This window comes from Dermacentor andersoni, chromosome 4 (assembly GCF_023375885.2).
Source record: "Dermacentor andersoni chromosome 4, qqDerAnde1_hic_scaffold, whole genome shotgun sequence".
Lineage (NCBI taxonomy): Eukaryota > Metazoa > Arthropoda > Arachnida > Ixodida > Ixodidae > Dermacentor > Dermacentor andersoni.
In genome coordinates this window covers 32,719,205-32,745,861 of record NC_092817.1, presented here as the reverse complement: position 1 = coordinate 32,745,861, position 26,657 = coordinate 32,719,205, and the positions used below count along the sequence as shown (strand labels likewise).

At 42.3% G+C, this 26,657-nt stretch overlaps 2 protein-coding genes across 4 annotated transcripts in view; one reads left to right on the top strand and one right to left on the bottom strand.

Moving 5' to 3' along the window:
• The first annotated feature begins 1,888 nt into the window (after window positions 1-1,888).
• Window positions 1,889-26,595, top strand: LOC126536873 (protein FAM114A2). 2 transcript variants are annotated; one of them, XM_055073589.2, is made up of 14 exons: window positions 1,889-2,014; window positions 2,341-2,697; window positions 6,597-6,687; window positions 7,453-7,593; window positions 8,056-8,156; window positions 12,848-12,982; window positions 13,340-13,445; window positions 15,751-15,915; window positions 17,660-17,748; window positions 19,002-19,076; window positions 19,699-19,838; window positions 20,466-20,538; window positions 20,624-20,680; window positions 22,607-26,595. In XM_055073589.2, exons 2-14 carry the CDS (start codon window positions 2,341-2,343, stop codon window positions 22,694-22,696), a joined length of 1,620 nt encoding a protein of 539 aa, XP_054929564.1. In that variant the 5' UTR covers window positions 1,889-2,014; the 3' UTR covers window positions 22,697-26,595. The 2 variants fall into 2 exon arrangements, with proteins under 2 accessions (XP_054929564.1, XP_054929565.1); XM_055073590.2 differs by lacking the exon at window positions 1,889-2,014 and adding an exon at window positions 2,063-2,262.
• Mys45A (SDA1 domain containing protein Mys45A) overlaps window positions 26,584-26,657 on the bottom strand; it is a 32,112-nt gene continuing 32,038 nt past the window's right edge. For both annotated transcript variants that reach the window (XM_055073588.2, XM_050183666.3), the window contains exon 20: window positions 26,584-26,657. In XM_055073588.2, coding sequence (XP_054929563.1) covers window positions 26,613-26,657 — 45 coding nt within the window. In that variant the 3' untranslated portion in view covers window positions 26,584-26,612.

The following is a 26,657-nucleotide window of genomic DNA, read 5'->3' as shown; positions in this document are numbered from 1 at the left end:
CACTTCTGAGTGTAATATGTAAACAACCACCAAACTGCAAAAGCCCAATTTTCACTTATATTGTCACTATTTTGCTTGAACCACTTAACCTTGCTTTCTTCAATCCTTGGTACGTGCTGATCCTTCGTTCCCGAAAGCTAGCATAGTGAATGTTCAGCCCTTTTGAAAATGAAGAATTCCGGAACGGCCCTTCATCTAACAAAAAAAAAAAAAAAAAACTTAGTGCTGCCCTTGATGGGCAGGGTGCGAGCACTGAATTGGGCCCAAGTGCAGTCTTCCTGGAGTCATTGGTGCAGGTATATTTCATTTGATTTCCTATCTTGAAATTCTTGTTCCTCCACAATGAAATCTACCACAGGCGGGAAAAAGGAGAGAAAAAGAAAACGTATCTCTCAAGATCTGAAACTGCATCTACTGCATATATGGAGGCGAGTGCGCTATTATATGGTTGCACCAGCTTTTAGTAAGCATTATTTTCATGTACAAAATTTATTGCAGTGAGCAAAATATTGTGCATGACAGTTAAGAGGGCACCATCCAAAGATGTCACAGCTAACTGCGCATTTCAAAGCACATGTGCTTCGCGTAATGCCAGGCTCAGCTAGCCTATCTGAATCGACTGAAGAAGTGCACGACGCCGCCCTTGGTGACGGCAGGCGGGAAATTTGGGGAAGCTGAGGGCAGTAGGGGTTTGGTGATGTGTTCGCACGCACCTCCTCGCCCCTAGAGCCGCTGCTACCCTCCTTCCTTTTCACTGTAGCAGCCGGTTTAAGGGGAAGCTTTAGTTCGGGTGCGCCTATCTAAATACATGTAAAAGGATAATTCGTTTTTCTTGGCAACCACTGCACCAAATTTTACGAGGTTTCTTACATTTAAAAGAAAACTTAAAATCTAGTGACTGTTTGTTTCGAATGTTTGATTTAGGTCGTCAATATTTTACTCAAGATTGGCAAAAATTACAAATTTTCAGAAAACGAAACTATCAAGTTTACAGCTCTTCAACTCTGCTATGAATAGTGATATGATTCTGTGAATTGCATCTAATAGTACATATAAAGCGGACAAAATTGATACATTTCGCATGAATCTAAAAAAGTACTAATATAGAAATACAGCTTTTGCAGGACCCTAGTACACAACGTAACAAATTTACGTAAGATATAAATCGACATGTGGAATTTTTCCGCTTTGAATGATCTAATGGATGCCGTTTACAAAACCGCGATACCTGTTCTTCATGCAGAGCTAGTAATTTGTAAACTTCGTCTTCTATTTTTTTATTTTTTTTGCTCGAACTTTCGAATACTTGAAAATCGTTTTAACAAAATTCAGGCCCGAAATCGAAATTCCGCTTCCAACAGTCACTGTAGAATTTACTATTCTCTCTCAAATGCAACAAATTTCATTAAAATCGGTCCAAGGGTTATCTCACAAAAGCGTTTCGGCGTCTTACATGTATTTGGATAGGCCGCGTCGGAGTTGGGCCCACAGCCTGCTCCGATAGAACCCTCAGAGGACTCGACTCGACAAGACACCCATGGACCTCTTCCCTGGACATCCTGGACCTCTTTCATAAAATTATAAAATTCATTCGTGGAAGTTCAAGCTCGCATCAAAGCCTAGAGTTTTTTCATGTGTATGGAGGCTGCCCAGCTTGGCACGGGGGCAGGCATAGAGTTTCCTACAAAAATTTATTTTTGTAAGAAACTTTATGGGGGCAGGGACGGCGCCAGGTGTTCTGTGACGGCGCGGCCAGCGCATATCTATCATAGAATGAAGAACCTATCAATTTCTTTCTCTATGACCCATAGCCAGCGCCTCTGAGCCCCAAGCTGTTTTGCTTTTCATCCGTGATGGGGCAGCACTGCGCCATTTGGTGCAGCAGAAGAGCAAGAGCATATAGGAAAGTACCGTTGGCGTAAAAATTAACGGACGTGTGTTACGCAGGTCAAGCTGCTGTTAATCATCTTTATTTTGACAGAAGCCCTCACTCACACAAAAAAAAAAAGGAAAGGTAGGATTATCGCTACCGCTTCTTTTCCAGAGCGTTTGCTATCGCCACCCGTATGCTCGGTACCAAAACTGCGGATGCTGCTCCTTGTTGAATTGACGTGTCGCCATGAGGATGTGATTAGCTATGCTGCGCGTTTCTTTTCTGCGAGTATTAACTTTATCTTGAGCAGCTCGTACGCGTTACGAAAATTTCAGCGCTTAGCGCAGACACACAAGAAGAAGACGAATTAGTGATGCTCAGCATCACTTGTTGAGTTTCGCATAAGCGTCGTTGTCCGAGTCGATCGGAGTGGCCACTTAATTGTGTCTCTGACTGCTTCGTTTCAGATGTCCGAGTCTGAGGAGGCTTTCGAAAGCGCTGACGAGGACGTGGATGAATCGAAGCCGAAGAGGCGTAGCCGAACTACGTCCGAGAAGCTGAGCGACATCAAAGAGAGCGAGTCGCCCGTGCGCGACTGCAAAGGCAAGGGGGACGGACCGCCTCCCGAAATCGGTGCAGCCGACGTCGCGCAGATCACGCCAAACAATCTTGCGGGTGAGAAACAGGCCACTGCGACAGCTGACAGCAACGTCAAAGCTGGCTCCGAGCCTAAGAGAGATGATGCGGCAGAGACACCACCGGCAAAGGAGAAGGAGATGGGCGTCCTGGAGCGCCTTGCGCAGGTCGCTTCAAGAGATGACAAGGTATGCTCGCTTCACCTCTCTATCTCGGAGCATGAAAATGAAGTGCACCTTTCGGAACCATTGCAACTGTAGGCATTCTAAGTTAGCAACGACATCCCAGAGAAGGCAATTAACACGGAGAAGCATATAGCATAGGCAGTGGAATAGCGCTTCGTTTGTTTCTATGTCGCCGTTTCCTCTGCACTGCCTTCATAATGAGCTTCAACCAACTCGTCCAAGTTTACGCCTTAATTACGCACCATAGCAGCTAGACCAGTGAGCTCTTTATGTAGCTTTAAAGACAGATGCTTTGACAAAACAAATTCCATATTTCACCACCTGCTTCTTTGTCGAAACCACCAGAAGGAAGAAAAAATAAAGCTGAACAAATCTAGCTTGTTGTGGACAGGGTTTGAAGGCAAACTTTTATGCATAATCGTCAAAACATGGGATCACTACAGTTATAGCGAAAAAAGAAAAGGGAACCTTACTTAACAGGATTTTGATGGTTCATACAAGTACAAAAAAGAAGGTGTCTGATATATTTTTTCACCTTCATTATAAATTGGCAGTCTTCACTCCATTCACATAAAGGAGCATTTTGGCTACTTTGTCTGTGATGATGACTCCGTGTCACCTTGATGCCAGCGCACGATTCTTTGACTTGTGGTTAGCCGGTCAATTCAAGAATCAGGACGATTACTTGCTTATCATAGGTCTGACATTTGCCTTGCACATGCATGCCTAAAAATTATTTTGTACATACTGTGCTGAGGTTTATCTGACATTTTTTTCAAAGCACATAACCAGCAACTGAATGGTTTTGAAATGTGAGCTGGTATTTTTTGGCGTGGCAGTAATTTATTAGGACTTCAAGGTAGACCCTAGATGGAATAATAGATTACTTATATGTATATTCAGGAGCAAAAGTCAACCATGGCACCAGCCAAAAATATAAATTTCTATTAGTACAGCTGTACAATGTGAAGTTGTCTCAATACGTTGCGTTGGTTGAAGAGGCGGACGTAGGCAGAACGACTTGACTTGTGGTCTGCAGATATTTGCTCAAGACTGTACACATTTACTGTTGCTACAGTAAAAAAGGGACATACACACGGAAGTCACAAAAACACAGGCACATCAGCTGCATACACACAAATGCAAACTCTCAACTTTGGCACACTGAGCAGCTATCACAAATTCTGGCTACAGTGTTCATAGTATGTGTAACTCATGTAATAGTGTCAGTTTGTCTTGTTTCTCATTTTTCATTAAACACATTAAACACAATTCTTAGTTGTTCAGGACCAGTGAAGGCATGCTAGCAGACACGCCTTCCTCTTCTGCTATGAAGAATGCATCTCTTGTGGTACATTGCCCAACTTTACTGATGTTTCAGATTTTTAAAAATGTTATTTATTTCTTTATTTAAGAATTACCCTCCATTGCTTGTGGCCGTTGCAGCAAGGAGAATTTGTAGCATGGATAGAAACAAGTCTACATTTATTTTGACAGCATACTTGGACAGCAGGCAGCTTGCTTCATTCTGCGATGCTCTTTGGACGAAAAACAGTTAGGGAGAAATGTGAAATGGTTTTTAGGTATGTTTCCTTAGTAATTCCAACATTATTGTTGAATATTTGGAAGAACAGCTTTAACTTTAATTATCTTAATCACAAAAAGAGTGGTTCCTAACTCACAATGTGTAGCTTGGTTTCCAAATGGAAGTAAGTTTCCTCTTACTGCTGACATTTTGCAGAGTACGCACATAGGCAGATAAGAATATTCCTTAACAGGCCACAAGAACACCACCACCATTGTGAGACTTTACCATCTTGTCTGTTGTGCCATTTTATCAGTTTCACCTTGAACATGGACCTGCCACTTAAGCTTAGCGCCCAAACCTTTTATCTGGCATTCATTACAGCATCAGAATCTAACAAATGAGGACAAGAACTAGAAGCTGCTATGTAGAAGCTTGACAGAGGTTCTTTTGCACCTATCCTTGGTATCGAAATAGCATGCAGGTACACTGCATAAATACAGTTATTTTGTGTAGATACCACTTTTGCGTAACGTTACACAAGAAATGGGGGGGGGGCATGGAGAAAAAATATATGAATGCTACTGTGGCACACAAAATACATATTTTGTTGTAAACAGCATTACCTCACATACAGATATAAAACAATGCAATAATTTTATACTCTACCCCCCCCCCTCCCCCGCACAGAGAAAAAAAGACGTAACTCTTGTTGTGATGTTGTTGGTGCTGCTGTTATACCTGATTTGGCAATTCATCCTCGTTACTTATTTCTGTCTGTGTCTTCAGTTCGCCAAAAGTCAGTGGCCCAAGAGGTATCTGCAATAATGCAGTCTGTTATTAGTATAATAATAAAGGGAAAATTGGGCATCCACCCGTTCATAGCAATTGCTACAAAGGAAAGCCATACAGGTTCCTAGAAAGAAAAGCCTCACAGTTAAAGAATATAAGTATACTGCAAAAAAAAAAAAAATTATACCACATAGATCAAGCACTCCATACAGATGGTTAACCAGCGAAGCTGAGATGTGCAGCCCCAGTGTTTATCACTGGGTTAATCCCGACGGTTCATTAAATGACGGCTTGGTAGGCTGCTGGATCCTCAGTACGCAGTTGCTGCTTGCACTAGGCTGCACAAGCCTGTTCTTGTGCCTGGGCTGCAGCATCGGCACAAAGTATACGAGCTAGTTCCCGGTTCTGCTCGTAGCACTGCTGATCGAAAGCTGCCTGCTCATGACGTGTGGCCTACCCGTTTCGGAGCTGCTGCTGCAGAAATTGCTGTGCGCGCTTGGCTACGATGGAGAGCAATGACGTCACTGTTGGCACAGCCAATCACGCGTCTCCCTCTCTTTTCCTCGCATGTGCATGGCGTTGCGCCGAAGGAGTTTTCGGCATACAGATGACAGACGGATGGACGGACGAATCGGCTAGCCTTATACAGCTTCACTGTAAAAGTTTCATAAGGCAGTTTCGCATCATTATGTACCAAAAATGAGACTAATAGTATACATTTACATATACTGAAAATACACCAGTGTCCTAATGTGAATACCAAGCCATATATTTTACTTTCATAATCAGTGTTACCTTCTAAATACAAGGTAATTAATTTACATATACAAAAAACAACATTTAAATCTACTCAAGTGCATACAATAAAGCATTTGCAAATGCACCTGCAAATCAACTTACAATTGCAAAGGCAAAATGAAGAAAAAGGGTTCTTGCAGTCTGTATAATACACTGTTATAGAAAATGTTATGCATGTTTACTTGTTTAAAATAAAGTGTTTGATTACATATTGTTTTAGTGTGCTCTTAGAAATTTGTTTCTGTACTAGTGCCATCTTTTGCAATTTTGTTGAGCAAGCTTGGTGCACGAAATGATAATCTACTGAATCCACATTTGGTACATGGGAAAGGTAACCGCCATTTTTCTTTCTTTCTAATGTCATGTGAAACCAGCCTGGGTACATAAGGTTACCTAAGTGATAAAAACTATGGTTGCATTGGAAATATTTTTGACATCCTATAGCAAGGTTAAGATTATACAGTTGTTTCAGAGTACTGATTTTAACTTTTGTAAGTCAACTTTTGTAAGCTTGCTTTTGTAGTCGTACACCACATGGCAATATGTTAAGTGAGAGGAACATAGGGTTTTATAAATAATTTATTTGACATTATGTGCTATGACATATTGAAGTCTACAGAACATTCTGTAAACCTTAGCTATAGGGGTGGCAGTAAGCTCTGCATGATCATTCCAAGTCAAATATTCATACAGTAGAGTATAATAACTGCAAGCTTCTTTTTTCTTACTGGTACTATAGCAAAGTGTAATGAACTTGTTGGTATTTTATAATGAACTTGCTTTGCAGAGCTCACCAATCAACTGGGGCTTTGGAAAGTGGGGATCGTCCATTCTGTCAACAGCTGCGACATCAGTAAGCACCTTCACCAACCAAGTCTGTAAGTGAAGATGGCATGACTTGTACTCATCTATCCTTTGATAAAGCTGTGAAAAAGCTGTCCATTCTCTTAACATGTCTAGGCACTGAGAACAGAGCTAAAGAAAAAGGACTAGGGAGTCTTGTGTACTTACTTTACACATAACTATATTTGAGAACCATTAATGTGTTAACATTGCTGTCCAGGACACACGCAACTAGCATTGTGCAGAATTGTTCTCGAGAAGCAGGCATAGCAAACACATTATGCAGAGTGATACTACATGTTGGCAGGATCCTCATATTATCAGTATTCAGTAGTTACTGTGCATACATGTCGTAAAGCACATTAGTTCACTAAAGAGTACATTTTGAACACTACCCTTAAGCATGCATCCTGATGATTCTGGGGTGATTAGATTTTGACGTGTAAAGCATGCATAAAGGTATGTTGCTTACCAACATTTATAGCTCAGTAGACACTATACATACCAGTGTTAAAATATATGTGCTAGCGTGATCCTCTTGTGGAACTGCCACAGTTCCACAATAGAATTAATATGCTAATGACTGATGTTGCTGCTGCCTGCAACTCCACAGCAGCTAATGCTGTAAAAATGAGGAGCAAATATAGCTGCTTCCGATCTTACTGTTTGTTTCTGCACTTCTTGCTTACTTAAGGAGGAAAGTTAAGTCTGGTAATGAAATCACATAAAACGTGTTTATAAGTATTTGCAAGATTAAAAAGATGTCTTTAAATATGTTTTCTTGTGGACTGTCAATCTAGCACAGGGTATTGGCACTGTCATTGAGACGGTAGAGTCGACACTCGGTGCTCCAAATCCAGAAGAACTTGCTCAGGAACTGGAAACTGCGAGAATCGAAACACAGCCAGATGCTACCTTAGGCCAAGCCACTTGTGATGCAGGTATGTAGTCAGCTGCGATTGATCATTGATATAAAAAAAATTTTCGTACTTCATGAGTAATGTAGTGCCACCAGTCATTTAGTTGGTAACATTACATTTATTTTCATTTTAGACACCCATCCTGTTTGAATTTTTCAAATGTGTCATTATTGAGACATTACATAGGTAGTGAGGATTTATCTTTATGCAAAAATGAAAGTGCTTGAACTTGGCATAGTGTCTCACAGATTCGACGCTTTATTCCAGTGCTTTCATTACGGCTGCACCTTGAGACGAAAATGCCTGTGTTATATCCAATATTTGCTATAAACATACATGGTAACATCGGCGGGAAAAAAAATTACAAATTTTATTTTCACATCATTATATTTAATGATTCATTATATTCATGTTTGTTATATTGAGGTTTGGCTTTATTGAAATAAAATTGGAAATAAGGCACTCATGAAATTTGCAATGCAGATCAGTCCAAGGCTGATCAAACTGAGGAGAGGCACGACAGCCCAGGAGTTGGTGGCATCTTCAGTGGTGTCACAGCAATCACCAAAGCCATTGAAGCCACTGTAAGTGAATCCTACGCCCTACACTTAAAGCACCCATTATTAAATACTGTTTATTACTGTTGGCCTTACATGCTAAGACGATGCTAGTTGGGTTACAGGTGTTACTATGGCTTGGTGTGCAATCTATGGGAGCTTAATTTGCTTAGCTATCCTTTGCATATTGTACTAATTACCATTTTACACCATATGCTACCACATAAGGCAGCTGCGATTTGCACACATGCATACATGTGTAAAGTATGTTAAGACAACACGAGGGGCTCGCATGTGTAAATTTGCTAAATGCATTGCAAGACATTGCATTTTATCATAGTCTGTAATTATTCTGGCTGCAACAATCACCACAGCTGTAGTCATTTGGCAGTCCATATTTATTTACAGTGGGAGCAGTGTGGTTGATCCTTTGTTCAAAGCATGCTGTGTTGGCCCGGTGCCAGTAATGCCATAACCTCATGCTCGTGAATGTAATCAAGAACATTACTGGCAGCGCTTCAAAAATGCTCCATGTAGTCTATGTGCGGCCAGCGGGCTTCTATTTTCATGGTTTCGCTTATCTGGAAACTTCACTATCTTGCAGTTTTTTCCAGTTTTTACAGCTTCTAGTTAACTGAGGTTTATTGTACTGATTTCACTTCTGGGAAAAAATTGAGACACCTCTTAGATGTTTGATTTCAAAGCAGCCTTTGCAGAACGTGTTTTCGAGCACTCACATAATGTGTGCTTTTACCCACTGCAGCTATGGTATTGCGCTGCTGGGCTCGAGGTTGCACGTTGGATTATGGCTGTGGCGGCCTCATATCAGTGGGGGTGAAATGCAGAAACACTTGTGCACTTAGATTTAGGTACACATTAAGGAACCCCAGATGGTTAAAATTAATCCAGAGTGCCCCACCATGGCATGCCTCATAATCATATTGTTACAGGGAGTATTCACTCAACAGTAAACGGCTAGCACTTGGCTAGTCAAGACTGCACAGGGCACACAGGCTTTAGCAGCTCCTTCAGTCTGGCAGGAGAGACTCTGACTCAGCCCCACTACAATGTCTTTGTCTTCGCCACTGTTCGTGACATTATCCCTGGCCGGTGAAGCACCATCCCGGTGCTGGTTGTGGTCAAAATGGGTCATCACTGTTGTAACGCTTGCAGCGGGAACATTGTACAATGTCACTTCATGGTGTGGCCGTCGACGAAGTCGCTGCCATGGGAGTTATCTCACAGTTGACAGGAGTCACCTGGCGCAGCATGCAGTATTGCCCAGCATACCACGACATTAACTTTTCACAGAGGCCGACACGACGAGATGGGAGCCAGAGAAGGACGAGAGAGCCGGGTGGAAAAGCAGTACCCCGGTGTCGACAATCGTAAATAGACTTTTGTGCGGTCTGCAATGGCGAGAGCCGAGCGCGGTTTACTGAGCGCGCAACGAGCGCACGGTGATGGTATCTTGCGCATAGGAAGTCGTGGACAAGGACACCGGATCAGAAGGGAGCAAGGAGTTAAACGGTAATAAGGGATGGTGGCTAAAGAGATGATTGCGATGAGTATTATGCAAATGTGACGAACGGAAGGGCAACGTCCCACTTGTGGTGATCATCAGAAATGTACATGGAAAGCATGTTGGTAAATGTACGCTTGAGGCGTTCGGGGAGTCCATTGGTTTGAGCGTGATGAGGTGGTGAAGTTGTGATGAGTAGCACATGATCAAAGTAGATAGTCAATCACACGAGATGAAGTACCGACCGCGATCTGTGAGTAGGTGACGTGGAGCACCGTATTGGAGGATGACGTCTTACAGTTGAAAGTCGGCTACATCCGTGGCGCAGCTGGTTGGCAACACTCGAGTAAGTGCATATCGCATAGTATAATTTGTAGTGACTGCAATCTATTTGTTGCCTTTCGTGGAAATTGGAAAGGGGCTGAGCAAATACAGGCTCACTCGATAAAACGGCTCGGTCAGAAGGTCAGCAGGTTGAATCGCAGGTTTCATGCGGAGCTGACACAAGTCACAATATGTTACGTGGCAGCAAACGGAACGATAAAAACCCTTCCAGAAGAAACATCATTGTAAGTGGTCAATAGTTCTGGAGACGCCTAAATTTCCGGAAGATGGGGCGTTATGAAACTGGACGAGAGCATCTCTACATAGATGATGCAGGACAACTAGCAGGAGTTCTGCGCCGTCGAGGTGCATGCTGCAGCGGTAAAGAACGTTATCCTGAAGCAAGAACATGTTGAGTGAGGAATCGAGGGTGCCAGATTGCAGACGGTCAATAAGAGAGAACAATGATGGATCTCTATGTTGTTCGTCGGCCACATGGATGAAGTCTGTGATTGCTAAGACGTAGGTGTCGGGGTCAGATGGTTCAACGGGGTGACAGGATAGGCAGTCGGCGTCAGTGTGTAACTTGACAGATTTGTATGCTACCGGAGAATGTGTGCTCCTGTAATCGTAATGCCCCATGGCCGAGCCTCCCTGTGGGGTCTTTAAGTGTTGAGAACCACCAGAGCGCATGATGGCCTCTTATGACCACGAATGGTCGTCCATATAGGTATGGACGGAATTTCGCGACAGCCCAGACGAGAGCTAGGCACTCCTGCTCAGTAATAGTGTAATTCTTTTCCGACTGCGACAGGAGGCGACTAGCATACGCTGTCACACGGTTAGCTTTGTTCTGTGTTTGGGCGAGGATAGCACCTATGCCATGGCCGCTTGCATTGGTGCTTTGGTGCAGCTGGGTCAAAATAAGCCAGCATAGGTGGTGATGCGAGGTCAGAAATCAGCGATGCAAAGGAAGTTGCTTGGTCCGTGCCCCAAGAAAAGGTTGCATCATTTTTGAGGAGGTCCACGAGGGGTCGAACAATGTCCGCGAAGCTGAGAACAAAGCAGTGAAAGTAAGAGCAGAACCCAAGAAAGCTGCGTACTTCATGCGTAGACCACGGAACCGTGAACGCGCGGATGGCACGGACTTTGTCAGGGTCTGGTTGGACACCAGTAGCATCAACTAGGTGTCCCAGTAATTTTATCTGGCAGCGCCCAAAGGTGCACTTAGAGGTATTGAGCTGGAGGCCAGCCCGGCGAAATATGTTGAGAATTACTGACAGACAAGGGAGGTGGCTTTTAAAGCTGGGCAAGAAAATGATGACGTCGACCAGATAACAAAGACAGGTCGACCACCTAAGACTGTGTAGAAGAGTGTCCATCATGCGTTTGAAAGTTGCAGGTGCGTTACACAACCCAAAAGGCATGACCTTAAATTGGTAGAGGCCGTCGGGTGTGATGAAAGTGGTCTTCTCGCGGTTGTGGTCATTGATGGTAATTTGTAAGTATCCCGAGTGGAGATCTAGTGCTGAGAAATAGCTGGCACCGTGGAGGCAGTCGAGCGCATCATCAATTTGAGGGAGAGGATACACATCCTTCTTCGTTACCCGATTGAAATGGCGATAATCAATGCAAAACTGCCAGCTGTTGTCCTTCTTTTTCACAAGCACCACAAGGGATGCCCAAGGGCTAGAGGAAGGCTATATCACAGCTTTGTCAAGCATTTTCTCTACCTCCTTTTGGATGATTTGGCGCTCAGATTAAGACAATAGGTAAGCGTGCTTGTGAAGGGGGCTGGCGTCTCCAGTGTCGATGCAGTGGACCACGACATGTGTATGGTCTAGTGGACTGTTCTCAACATCAAAAACGTCAAGGTAAGAAAATAGGACAGCACGGAGTGCTTCACGTTGGTAAGGTAAGAGGTCGGAGGATATCATTTTGTTCAGAAGTGCCTTGGTTGGTGCCAGTAGGACAGATTGGGGCACGGTCTCATCATCGGCAGCGAATGCACAACTATACATTCTTCCAGCAGTGACATTTCGGCTAGTGAAATTCCTTGTGGAAGAATATGGGTTGAAGTAGAAAAGTTGATGACTGGAAGCATCGTTCTGTTTGCAACAACCACTGTAGTGTGAGTAAGTGCGATGCGCGAGAGGACCAGATCTGTGAGGTGAGCGACCACATAGCCACCATCAGGGACTGGGGGAAACGCTGGCTGAAGGAGCAGGTAGTCGTAGAAACTCCACAGAACGTAAGCGAGTGTTACGTGATGCAGCGTCATCAGGAAACAATGGCAGTTCGAGCCGCAGAATGCCAGTAGAACAATTGATGAGGGCAGAGTGGGCAGTCAAGAAGTCAATACCAAGAATGACATCATGTGGGCAAGTGTGGAGAACAGTGAAGAGAACTGAAGTGTGGTGGCTGGCCACAGTAACACGGGCAGTGCACAGGGACAGGAGAGACTCTGACACAGCCCCACTACAATGTCTTTGTCTTCGCTACTTTACGTGACTATATCATGGTTTTTGTGCATAAAATCCCAGAACTTCACTTTTCTTTAATGCATCCTTGAGTAATAAACCGATATCTTCTGTTGAGTGCTTTGTTCTTTGTTAGTGCATCTCCATGGTTTTCAAGTGTGGTGCTTTATGAAGTCATGAATAACCAATTAGCCCATCAGTATTTGATAGGTAATTGCATATAAAGAGAAAAGTGCTTCCTTACTTCTTTAGCCCACTTTCATACACAGGTCGTTTACATGCAGTACAAAGCTGGCTCAAAAATCAAATAAACTGTTTCGATCTGAATTATGGTGCATTCTGTTCTCTTTACCTTTCTTCTTTCTCTTCCTCCTTCTTTGTGTGTGCACCAGGGTTCCAAAGTGTTGAGCGGTGGTCTTGACACACTGGAAATGATTGGCAAGAAGACCATGGACATTCTGACGGAAGGAGACCCTGGTCTGCGCAAGAAAAGGGGCATGTTCGAGGGCAAGACGAGTCTCTCCGAGGTAGGATTGCTCTGCAGTCGATCTTGTGCAGCAAAGGAGCAACTATAGCCAAACCTAGGAAATGTGAAACTCCACCTGAACTGTGTGTTCAAAATTTTAGCTCCATTTGCCACTACCCCGTTACTGTAACTCAGTGGCTTCAAGGGATTTTCTGCTGAATGCAAGGACTAAGCGAAACTTAGTGAAACTTGAATATCACTTAATTGGTCGAGTATTGTAACAGAAGCTGCTTATATGGCCATCACTTAACAAGAGCTCTGCATGGCACAGTAGAAATTATTGACAAGGCTATTTTAGGCTACTTTCATGTGCTTTTGTGACTATCTTTGAATGTGTTGTTGGCCTCTTTGTACGAAGGTTCTGCGTGAGGCAAAGATGAAGGCAGAAAAAGAAGCCGAGGAGAGAAAGGCTGAGGAAGCTGAAGAAGTGATCAACTACAGCAAGCTTTTTGATGAGCACCAAGGTGAGAGCAGCTTTCACATAGCTAGTGCACAAAAGAACCATGGGGGCTCCTAAGCAATTCTTATGATGCGTAAATGCAAGAGCATTACTTGTTGCTGCATGTGTCGCTGAGTTACGTCGCTGAGTTTAGTGTTGCAGCAAAATGTTGCTGAGTTTAGTGCTGCTGCGTTAGTTATGTTTCCAAGTGTGATGTTGCTGCTTATGAGGTCGCCGCAACACAAGACACAAGCCGGTCATATTGCGATCTCTCAGCTGAGTTATATATTTGTGAAGTTCTCTTAAAAGTAGTGTTTCACGCACATTGCGTTGAGTGTTCTTTCTTAGTGACACCACATTTTCAGCACAGTGACACCACTTTACCGAGCCATGACAGCGGTGACTTTTCTGAGTGGCACCATGGTGTTGACACTACCTTTCTTCATCGGGTTCTTAGGCAAACTCCATCTCATACAGTACTCTGGGGGGACCTTGTAATCGTCATTCAACGGGTACCTGACGCGCATTGCCTCTTGTTTGTTTTTGTCGGCCATGGGCTCCAGCGACGGCGAGTCCCTGACAATGCTAAAGGAAGAGCAAACAGCTGCAACACGCCGTGCTTGCTCTGCCATCTATTGAATCGCCTGCTAGGCAGAGCCAACCATGTGCACAGCCTCGAAGGTATTCATCACTGTCACCTGTTGCAATGGTGGTGCAATATAACGGTGGCGCAGTGGTTAACGTGCTCGGCTACGAAGTGGTAGCTGTGGCGGTGGGGCAGAGGATTGAATTTTCACTGTGGCCACTTTTATTTTATTCTGATAGCAATTATATGGACACTCCAGGCACATTTCTGCCGTCGCCATCATCGTGAGGTTCTGTATGAGTGAAAGCGTGTGAGAGTGAGCCGGCAAACGCAGTTCAATCTCACGTGCGCAATTGAGGAATGCCGGCCAGATGCGTGCCCTCTCCGGCGGCTGCTAGGGTGCCTCAATGTCCTCCTCGCTCGCCGCTCCGTACAGAGTGGAGACAACCGCAGCGTCTACTACGGCGTTGGCCACGTGAATTGCGGGTGCAGTAGTAGACGCCTTTGGTGGACATCGTTAAGACGCGTTGCTGGCGCTCGTGTGTCTTAAATACGATCTGCGACGTGACCAAAGTCAGTGCCCATACGGGCCTCATCTTCAAAGCAATCTGCGATGTTTGCAGAGTGCGTATAGTGCCGCTAGCTTTGTAAATGCTGTGCTTTCGACGTTTCGTTCGCATTGAAGCGACAGACGCATGGAGGTCAATTGGCTCGCGGCCACTGCCGCGATTCCTAACTCCAGCAGACAGTTTCCGCTGTCATCAAGCAAGATGTGTTCATGTTTACGTGTGCGCATGTGATACCGTGCTCATTAATTTAGTTAAAACACGTTGAGAGGCTAGTTGGTTTGAATCCATGATAGAATGTGTAAGCGTGAGTGAACAAGGACGCAGAAAAAAGCAGACACACAAAGACAGCGTTGTCTCTGCGTGTGTTTCTTCCCTACGTCCTCGTTGAGTTACGCTTACATATTCTATCATTGTTAATTTAGTTAGTAAGCGAATGTTTACAAGCTTATACGGCCGTTACATCTGCTATCCTTACTTCGTACAGTTATCTACTAATTTTCTATCGCAATCGATGCTTCGCCTTTTGGGTGGAACTGCGAAATTTTTTCTATTTTTAGTTAGATGAAGAAGATATAATTTATGTGCCGTTTTTCTGCCATGGCTTTCTGATGACGGTGGAGTGGTACAATGAACCAAGTCATGCTCTCGCATTAAAAATGCTGCAAGTTAAGATTCTGAGCTTGATAGACTAGGCCCCACATGTTGCATCAGCTGCTGTATTTTAACCTTCTCCATCTTATGTGCTAGGTGGACACATAAATGTTTGTACTGTTCATCCATGCCGACTCGCATTGCAATGCAGCACTAAAGACAAGTTGAGCTCACACATGCATACTTTGTTTATAAATTGTGCACAAAGAAAATTTCATTATTTAAGACAATGTGAAATGCAAAATATAGTAGTTAGGTAGTCTTTAAAACTACCTAGGTACCATATCTGTTTATAAGCCCGTACCTTCTCAGTCTACAAAGCGTAAACTTAAATTTGAATATCTGAAAACACTGGTTCTATCAGTTATGAAAAGCAGTTGCAAGAACCATCTGCGTTTTTTCTTTCCATTGTGTGCATTGCATAGTTGTTGACAACTCCCAATCTATAACATCCAGAGAAAGGCTTGTAATGTAAATAAATAAGGAAAAAAATAACAGCTTGTATATGCCCTATTCGTTTACAGGTCTTGTGCATCTGGAGGCCCTAGAGATGCTTTGTGGGGAACGGAAGACAGCAGTGCAGCAGAAGCTGATGGAAGCCGGAGAAGAAGAAAAGGCCGAACTGAATGCTCTGCTAGAAAAAATCAAGAGGACTTGTGAGAGCCTGCCTGCGACTGACGACACTCCAGGTGACATTGCAAGTGTGACTGAAATGCATCATTTTGTTGGAGACCTGCGTCTGTCTTGCATGCTTTGTGTATAGCTGCTGTTGGCAAAAGCCGGTACAGTAGAGCATATATAGCACAACACATTTGTTAAGCTACATCTAACATAAAAACCGCTTGTTCTTTTAAGGTTCCAAAGGTGAATGAATGCGCATTGTCTAAACATAAGTCTTGTTGTCTGTCCAATGGTAACTATGTTTTATGGCAAACATACACTTGAACATGTCTTTTTCTTTTTTTTTTTTTTTACTACTGCAAATTTGGTTGCCATAGCACTTTATGGTGCCATCAAAGTGTCGTCCGCGTGTGGTTATTGCTTTGATGCTTGTGTTGTTTCTTTCTCGCTTCTTTGCCATCTTGTTTTTTTCACTTGTCATTTTGTTCTCCATGTGTATACTGGGTGTTTCTGTGAAGACTGCCAAGAATTTCTAAAGATCACCTGTGGAAAAGAGCACAATTCTAGTCGTTAACCTGGATTACTCAATAGGGTAGACGTTTGCATGAACAATTGAAATGCATATTTAATAATTACTAAAAATACTAATGAAGTTTTTCACTAATTAACTTATGGCACATATTTCAGTTTACAAACTGTCGCTGGGGGGTTCACAAGGCAGATCCAATTAGTACTAATCGTCAAGATGACACCAGTTTTGAGATGTTAATTCCCAAACTTAGCAAAAAGATACATTGGCAGTCCAGTTACTTTTGTGCTCCAATGCATAAAACTGCGTTTTGTTAGATAAAGTAAGTGATACCACAGTCCATTTTTAACCCCAAGTTTTATGGCTCATATCTCAAAAATGATGTCATCTACAGAGTTCTTTCCATTGAATATACCTTTCAGTTTCACCGGCCACAATTTCTAAATTGCAGTGAGTGCCGTAAGGTAATTAGTGAACATTAGTTAGTAGTCAGTTATGCATTTTGATTTCGTGTAAAAATAATGTTCACCTCTTTGAGTAATCTAGTCCAATGACTAGAATTGCACTATCTGCCACAGGTTATCATTAAAAATTTTGGCAGTCTTTGCAGAAACACCCAGTATATACCAACATATAAGTTTTTAGTCATGCTGTGGCACGTTGCTAGTTGTAAGATAGGATTCTGACAGACTGGCAAATGTAGAGTGTTTTGTGATGCTTGACAGCCATGTAACCTTGACGAAGCATTTAGATATAATGGCCATGCTTTTCTTTTTAAGGAACTTGGCTTTATTGGGTTGAATAAACAGTTTGTGCACTGCAAGTTTCAGAAATACATGTTTCAGATTACATAGGCGATTAGATTTCTGGTCACTCTGTTTATTTAAATATTCCCAGTTGTGTTCTGTTGCATAAACACAAGCTGTCAGTCAGTCAGAAGAGAAAACAAAAGCATGCTTGGAACTAGTGCAGAGATCACATTTGTTTGAAATTCCGTGCCACAGTGTAGGTGGTGTAAACTTCACCTGCTAAACCATGTGAAGAGAACATTCGGTTCTCCAGTTGTTTCAGAAAGTGCAGAAAATTCAAGAACAACAACTTGGCTGCTATAATTCTCGAGACATGTTTGTTCTTACCTTGGAATCATGTTGTGTTCAGTTACTTGAACAGTAATTTTGAGCACCTACAAGCCTGTTGCTTCATGCTCCAACAACATCACTTACACCATTCTGGTAAAAACTGCAGTCTTCTACAACTGCCTCTTTCTCTATCCCTTGTTGCAGATGACGAGCTTGAACAAGAGTTTGAAAAGTTGCTGACAGGGCACCTTTTCGAAATTGGCCTCAATCTTAGAGGGGAGAAGCTGAAAGAGGTAGGCAACGCTGTTTAGCTTGGTCTTGTGCCACTTAAGTTTCCAGTCATTGCACAGCAGCACAATGTCTGTAAATGACAAGCAAACATGTAGTCACAAGCAGAAGCCTGGATATCGCAAGAACATGTGAAAAAAAAGCTACATTTCCCTGCGGCTTGCACATACAGCCAAGAATTGGGAGGTGTGCTGCATTGGCTGCACGTGAAAATGCACTGCACTGTATTATTCCACACTGTACATCTAGCTGTGAAAAAAAATTTTGACAGCACCTGTCAGGCATTGGGTGAGTACATCAGTATCATAGTTATGGTGCATACTTCAAATTGGTGCTGTATGGATGCACTCAGCAACAGGGCCAAGTGAGTCAGAAGCCTGGGTATCACAAGAACATGTGAAAAAAAAAGCTAAATTTCCCTGCAGCTTGCACATACAGCCAAGAATTGGGAGGTGTGCTGCATTGGCTGCACGTGAAAATGCACTGCACTGTATTATTCCACGCTGTACATCTAGCTGTGAAAAAAAAATTTCGACAGCACCCGTCGGACGTTGGGTGAGTACATCAGTATCATAGTTATGGTGCACACTTTACTTTAAATTGGTGCTGTATGGACGCACTCAGCAACAGGGCCAAGTGAGTCAGAAGCCTGGATATCACAAGAACATGTGAAAAAAAAGCTAAATTTCCCTGCGGCTTGCACACACAGCCAAGAATTGGGAGGTGTGCTGCATTGGCTACACGTGAAAGTGCACTGCACTGTATTATTCCGCGCTGTACATCTAGCTGTGAAAAAAAATTTTGACAGCACCCGTCAGGCGTTGGGTGGGTACATCAGTATCATAGTTATGGTGCATACTTTACTTCAAATTGGTGCTGTATGGACGCACTCAGCAACAGGGCCAAGCGAGTTCGTGCAAAAAGTGGCAGTGGGTGCCAGTGTGTTGAGAGATAAGCTGGTATTCTTGTGCTTATTTCTTTAGCCCTGTCATGCGAAAGATTCAACTTGCGGGCGTCTTTTTTGTGCCAGCATGTTTGCTACAGCCACATACCAAAGGCCTGGAAGTGATTTTCATGAAGCTGTTGGCACATGTGCAAATTAAGTGAAAGCAAACAACATGGAAGTGTGTGTGTGTGTGTATATGTATGTATATATGTATGTATGTATATATATATATATATATATATATATATATATATATATATATATATATATATATATATATCAGTGCCATAAACATTGCTCACTTTTGTGCAGACTGACCTTGAAGTCAGAGAGTGGCTTCGAGACTGCATGGCACGCCAAGAAAAAGGAGAAAAGGTGGACGCTAAGGTAAGGGCACGTCTAATTTACATTGTGGCATTGAGCAGCTTTTTGCAGCAAAGGAAATTACAACACTGTAGCACAAATGTACAAAAGGAGAGTGTGAAGTGGGGCATTTATTGCTCCTTTTGCACAACAATGCCAGCTAGCAGAAATGCAAGGAAAGGTTTTCTTCACTGGAGACAAGCTGAGAGATTGAGGAAGTTCGACTTACCATGCAAGGATACCCAAATGAATGTTTGCCCATGCTGGGTCCGAGTCTTGGGTCATTCGCGTGTGTGGTCCAGCTAACTGAAGGGTCCACTTTGACAGTTTTTCTGCATATTGTTTAATTCGACCCGCCAGATAATTTATCAGTTTCATCAGTCCCGTCAACGTCGAATCAACGTGTGTCGACTGTATAAGCGTGGATGTTTGGGGGCAATTTTTCCCCCCCTAGTTATTTAGAAGGAAGACAACATTTCGCATTTGCTAAGCATAAATATTGGTTGATGTTGATGTGTCGCTTGCTTAAATTTTTGTCTGCAATATACATAGAACTCGTTTCCATAACCGAGTTTGCTTGCTTGCTGGACACTTTATAGCCACTGCAATCAGGGATCCGACTTGGCTTCTTTTCATTTCTTTATAGGAGGTTTACAGGCGAGGCATTGAGACCATGGCCGAAATGACAGCCAAGACCATGGAGCTGTACCACAAGGTTGCCGAACTTCTACTTGTGAAGACTTCACCTGACAGGACGCCTATGCACTATGCTACTCAACTGACAGGGTTTGTCCCCTGACATCATACACACTTACTGCATTCATTGGAGTCCTTTGCACTACACGATGATAGGTCCCAACAGCACCAAGTAATAGGCATTGCCAATGACTGAGCAATTAAACAAATGTCACTGTGTTCTCACGCAAAAGTAATCTTTTGCACATGTATAAAAATGAGAGGCAGAGCTGTGCTTTAAGGTCAGCCACATGAGCAGCAGATGTACAGGCTGCCACAAAAGTTTACAGGACACTGGATTTGAGAATAAGTCGAATTTCGGCGAAGGTTGGACACATCACCTCAAATTCTATTTCATTCTGTAGCAGTATCTACAACCTACACAGGGATCCATTAAAGTAGAATCGTCATGCCTAAACAGAGCAGAAATTCACGTTTGTCATGAGACCTGCATCCCATGAGCTTATTTTGGGGCTACAGTATCTTTTGTTCACACAAACAAGCAAACAATAAGAATGTTTCACGGCCCCAGAACTAGTGCACTTCTTTCATTAAATGTACAGGGCCAGTTTAAATCAGAAGTGTGTGTGAGAACATGTGATTATGACAAGAATGAGTTGTGTTAAGTTACTTGCAGTTCCGTAAAGTACACTTATCTCTCTCTCTCTATTCTTTCAGCCTGACTGCCGTCCTTTGTACTGAAGTGGCCATCCTGTCCGCCCAGTGTGGGCGCTGCCTCAACACAGCAGCCGTAAGCCAACCTGCGTGTTTTTGCCATTACTCTAATAAAATAATGTACACACAACGAAAGCATAAAAAATGTTTTGTCTTTGCAGGACGACTCGGAAGACCCGGACTCAGTTACACCATTGATTACAAATATCTATTTGGAGGTGAGATGTAGGAGTAGTGAAGCCCATCTTTATTTCAGAAGGGATGACCATGATAACTATGAGGATGCATAAATAAAAATTCGCACAGCTCATTGCTTCATAGGTGGGAGGCTAGGGACAGCATTAAACAGCGAGGCAAGATGTTGCTTTTTGCCAGGGTTTAGTTTGGTTTCGCCAAGTTTATCAAGTCTGGTGGTCAGCTGCCAAGACATACTTTCACGCAGAACTTTTACTATACTCTTTAAAAACCATATACGCGGTCTGTAACCCTGAGTTTCACAATATGTGTTCTTTACTTAAAAAAAACTAATGCTCCAGTAGTATGCAGCACTGGATGGCAAAACACCAGTCTTAACCTTGCAGTTGGCGAGGGACCATCATTCTTTGTCATAAACAAGACATTTCAGTGCTTTTTATGTGCAGAATTTGTTAACAATAAGTTTTAAAATATCAATCTGTGAGCCCAAGCCATAATTTTTGTGTAATAGCTCATTAACGAAATTTGGGGCTAGCCAACTTGCCTGTCCTTCTTACCATTAAACTTTCTCTTGTGTATCTGTCCAACTTGATATTTTTTTATGGGAAGACTGCTAGAAAGCTCACTCCCATTTGAGCATACTATAATGTGGACATTCTCTAACGATGAATACAAAGAAATCTTAAAGTTGCATGGGATTTCTTTCCAACATATTTCCAATGTAGCATCTTAGGAATTTGTGTGTCAAGTTTACTCTGCATAATGACTTCATCATAACTACAGCTAAAATGTGTTTCTTGCATTTACCATGAAAAGCAAATGCACCATGGTATGCATTTAAGCTGAGAAAACACTGCCATTTTTGTGCGGGAGGACATGGATGCATTGAAGCTGGGAAATTCACCAAATATATGTATAGACGCATGTTCTGTGTGTCTACTGCTTAAAGATCTGTTCATCTTAAAAGGAAGCTTTAGCTTGGGGGCTCCTATCTAAATACATGGGAAAGGAGAAATCATTTTTCTTTTTTTTTGCAACCACTGTACCAAATTTGATGGTTTGTTGCATTAAAAAAAAAAAGTTAAAATGTAATGACAATTGACAGCAAATTTATTATTTAGGCCGTGAATCGTTAAATAAAAATTGTTGCAAATCATAAATTTTCAGAAAACAAAACTGAGGTTAACGACTGTGTAACTCTGGAAAGGAAAAAGGGCATCACAGTTCTGTTAATCGCATATAATAGTACATCTAAAGCGGATAAAATTGATGTATTATATATGGCTCTCAAACCATTAATATGTGAGTAGGACTTTGGAAAAACTCTCATAAACAATGCAGCAAATTCACGTAAGATGTAAATTGATAAATCAAATTTGTCCTCTTTGGATGCTCAATGGGTGCAGTTTACAGAACTGCAATATTTGTTCTCAGCGCAGAGCTACGAATTTGTAAACTTCATGCTTCCATGCAGCTGTTGAATATGTTGGCACTGCTGTCGAACTTGTAACGTCACATAGATGTCACCTAAATGTAGCCTGACATTAAAAGTGTTTCATCATTTTTTGAAAGTTCCCTTTGAAAAATTTGGGCCTTAGTGAAAATTCCGCTTCCAATAGTCGCTAGAATTTAACATTCTCTTTCAAATGTAACAGATTTCATTAAAATAGGCCCAGTGGTTATCTCAGAAAAGCGTTTCTGCATTTTACATGTATATGAATAGGCGGCATCAGAGTTCGGCCCGAGCTAAAGATTCTTCTTAACAGAAGTCTACTTAATGTATGCAAAATAGAGCAAATTTACCCGATTTGTTCAGCTCACCAGACAATCCATCCCAAAGGGAGTCTATTGTACATCAATTCACAATTTAGAAGGCTAATCCCATTCCTTGTTTGGCCATATATTGTAAGCAACCACTGTGAACTTTATGAGACATCATTCTGTTGCAGGCCTCGAATAGCAACACCTACATCCAAGATGGCTTCCAGCTCCTAGTGCCCATACTACAACTACTTGCTGTGCAGCAAAAACTTGGCTGAGTGGCTGCTTCAGGATTCTGATGCCAACTTGTACCCAGTGGTTTAGCTGCGACTCCTGAAAGACCACTGCACAGGGTTCTGAATCCATGTGTTGAATGCAGCTGTTGAATGTGTTCGCACTGCTATCAAACTCCTAATGTCACACAAATGTCACCGAAATGTGGCCTGACATCTGAAGTGTTTGACCACCATGAGACTGATGGCAAATGCACCAGCCTTAGTCAAGGAAACTGAGCATTTAGAGACTTCTTGAATAATTTCCACTGACAGCTATGTTGCCTGTTTAAATCACCATGTTTGATTATGACAACTAAATGTTTTAACTTCGGGAACTTTCTCACCATCAAGTCGCAGTACATATTATGCCGTGTAAATGACAATTGCCTAGTGCACTCGCATCACTACATGTGAGTAATGCTTGAATATCACGGGCAAGCCATATTTGGCATTGTAAATCTATTCAATGCGATGCCTTGAAAGTAGTACCACTGAGAGTCTATCCAATTGCCATGCAATGAATTTGCAATTCCAAGTTAGCCTTTAAGTAATTATTACATAAAGCCACAATGACATGCAGTAAAGTGTATTTCAAATCTTGTGCTTCCTGCCTTTACCATGCTTGTTGAACTCCTGTGTTAACTGTTAGCACAGACACTTCATTGCAGTTGCATATGCATGTAACCCAGTGGTAATGTTGCAAGCTTGCTGTCTGGAGCTACAGTCTGCTGCCTTGGGGATGCACCTTTGGTGCTCAAAGCCTGTTGTAATCATCAGCTAATATCATGCATACCATTATAGAAACACCTTTATAATGCTGAGCACTGCTAGCACATGCTTTTAGGTGCACTTTTTCTAATGTATCAGGCAAAGCAGCAAGCTGTATCTCGAGACTTTCACTGCATCCACCTCGAGCTCAATCTAGCACTAAATAGTTTTTTTTTTTTTGTGTGTTTAGCATGTTCAAAGGTAAAATAAACTATGCTGATAGCACTGCAAGCATAAGAAATTTTACTTTCTGTACACTGTGTCAAGTGTGGCAATTCTGTGTTGGTGGAAAGACGACATTCTGTACACCTTTCCAAGGAACGCTTCCTGCACGTCTGTTGTGAGCCTGCTGCACACATGTTCAAAAGCATGGCAACAGAGGTGATGTGAGCTTTCTACATGTGTTTTCGGAGGCTAAAAGAAGCATTAATCTTACAGTAATATATATATATATATATATATATATATATATATATATATATATATATATATAGCATGGAAAGGCATGTCATGCCGTGGCCCAGCCAACATGCTTGCTGTTTGCGAGTACACATACTGCACAGTACACTAGTGCTGGCCATTTCAAGCTACTAGGTTTTGTTCACTGAATGCTTGCATAGCTGGTTGGTACATCAAAGCTACTGTTGGCGTGAACACTTCTACAGAGGTAGTGTTGCAGATCAGACTTCTGCGTGCCAAATGTGTTAAGAGTTCTAACGAGTGTTAAAGTGTTTGTTGGCCATGACATCAGCACTTTCTTGTGAATGTTATCGCTTCTTCCTGTACATACGAGTCTGTTGGAAGTAGCTCCAGCTACCTGCGTGCTTATGTGTGTTGTAGTGAAAATTACTAATGCACAAGGTAGAGAAACCAGAGATTGTCTGTCTTTGTTCTCCTCACTAGTGCTCAGGCGATCTTGGTCATCGCCAGCACTGGCGCTACCACAGTGTAAATAAATGTTGTGAAACAGCTTTTGTGCAAAGCTATGCAGGGCAACCCAAGTAAAAACCACAGTAAACATTGAAACCTGGACGTTTTATGTTGTTTCAACCTGTACCAGTGACCTTCAGTCCAGATGCTTTTATGTATGCAGTTTGTGTTTGTCAATCAAGATTTCCCAGTAAACAAGGACATGGGTGGAACTATTCCATTGTGCCCTGCTATACAAATCCCTACTGTAGCAGTCTTTTAATAGCTGGAATAGGACAACAGCTTTCTCTTTCTTGCGCCTTTTTAATTATGTTGCCATTGTTGCAAGCCTCAGATATGAGATGCACTGATTGACTATTCCAAAGCTCTGTTGTTGCTACATATTCAAGACTTGTACCCAACAGTGCTTTGGGAACAGTCTACTAATATTTTAAAACTCTCTGCCTGGGCATGTGACTTATGTGCAGTCGATTCTTTACTACTAGTATAAAGAATATATCTTACCAAATGCGGGGAAGTTTCTGCTCAGGTGCTACATGCTGTCACGCTCAGAAACCACCATAGTGGCAGCTTATTCGGTGCACTAAGTTGACAAGCACAGCTCTCGCATTGAAGACCGGTTTACTGTGGCATGATTCTTCAGGGCTAAAAAGTTTTAACACTGAAAAATAGTTTTCTTGCATGGTGCAACCACCAGGCTCTGTTCTCTGGCAGTTTTACTTTAGCCTTCATAATGTACCACCTTGTTCTTTCTTTTCTTCCTTTTCTTCCTATCTTCCATTTTTATCCCCTTCTCCTGGAGGAGCAGGTTGGAATCATGCACCTTCCAATAGAAGTTGCTAGCCTGTTCTTCCCTTTCTGTCTGTTTTCATGTTTACAAACAAAATAATGGCACATGAAAACTATGTTCACAAATGCAAACAAAGGTATTAGGTCAGCTTCTATTTCAGAGTGCTTAAGTCATCATTCACAGTAATGAGACCCACTATGACATATTAAGCAAGTGTCGGCATTCCGTTTGCAGGGAAGTTAGCCAATTTACCTGGGTTAAAGGTGGTTTAAAACACATACATACTGTTTGCAAGTGAATTTGCTACAGCAACTTCACAACCATCAAAAGGACACTAAAGAGAAATATTGAATCAATTTAGATTGACAAAGTATCCTTGAGCTTTTGCTGATTTCATAGTAATAGGTTGATTATTAGGAGAGAAAATTATCGTCAAAGTTTCATTTTTGAATTTTGCGCTGGAAACCAAGTGCCAGTACGTCGACCAGACATGACGGGTCACAAAGTATTTTTTTGCTTTTCGTACATTATGGTTCAGTCCTTGGCTCATTTCGAATACAAGTACATTTTTACTGATAATTTAACTAGGTCCTACCAGACTGCATCAAGATTCATGACGTCACATAGAACTGGTATGGCGATTTCAAGGCAGCATCACTGCCCATCTTTCGTTTTTGTCTTTTCTGGATTACCAAGTGACTTGTCACAGTAAGAGTGGCTATTTTGGTATTGTGAAAGGGTAGTTTACCAACGCAGCTCAAGTAATTTTTCTCTTTAGTGTCCTTTTAAAAAGCCTTTCTGGTGTCCTCCAATAGCACCAAGAATGCATAGTATCGTCGGCTTCGCACTGCCTATCGAGTATATTTGCAGCCACAGTTTTCATGTTAACATGTCTACGCATGGAGCCCGTAGAAGAGATGTGCACCGGCTGTATGTACGAGCCTGTGTCTACAACACAAGCCTTATCCCCTTTTTCTTTCTTTTTGGAATGTGGTCTGCATTCAGAGAAACTAAAACGTATGGCAGCACTAGCAGCCTGTTTGTGTCAGCCGTAATATAATGCTCGTTGGCACAGTGTTATATAAGCTGTTGTGGCTTGACGTTCTTCAACACTCCTCACGTTTTAATGAGCCTTTCACTCTGTTTAGAGTTGTGAGCATGCACTGGTCTTTTGAGATTAGGCCTCTTGTAATGGGGCACATCACTGGCCATTTTCTTTCAGAATTCTTATGAGACACCTTAGTGCAGGTACCCCAGTACAGTTCGTGAAGCTTAACCTTGTCACATAGCAAGACAGTTCGTTCTGCTTGCTCATGGGACTTGTGCTTGCGAAATGTTTTGCCCGTATTATGTATGTTCATTTCTTGTGCGCTGGGTGCTGCTCTCAATAAAAGGACAGAAATTAAAACAAATAGTACATTTGTGTGCCTATTATTTTCTTCTCTTCTGCTTCAACAATGCATCCCTTAGGGCAAT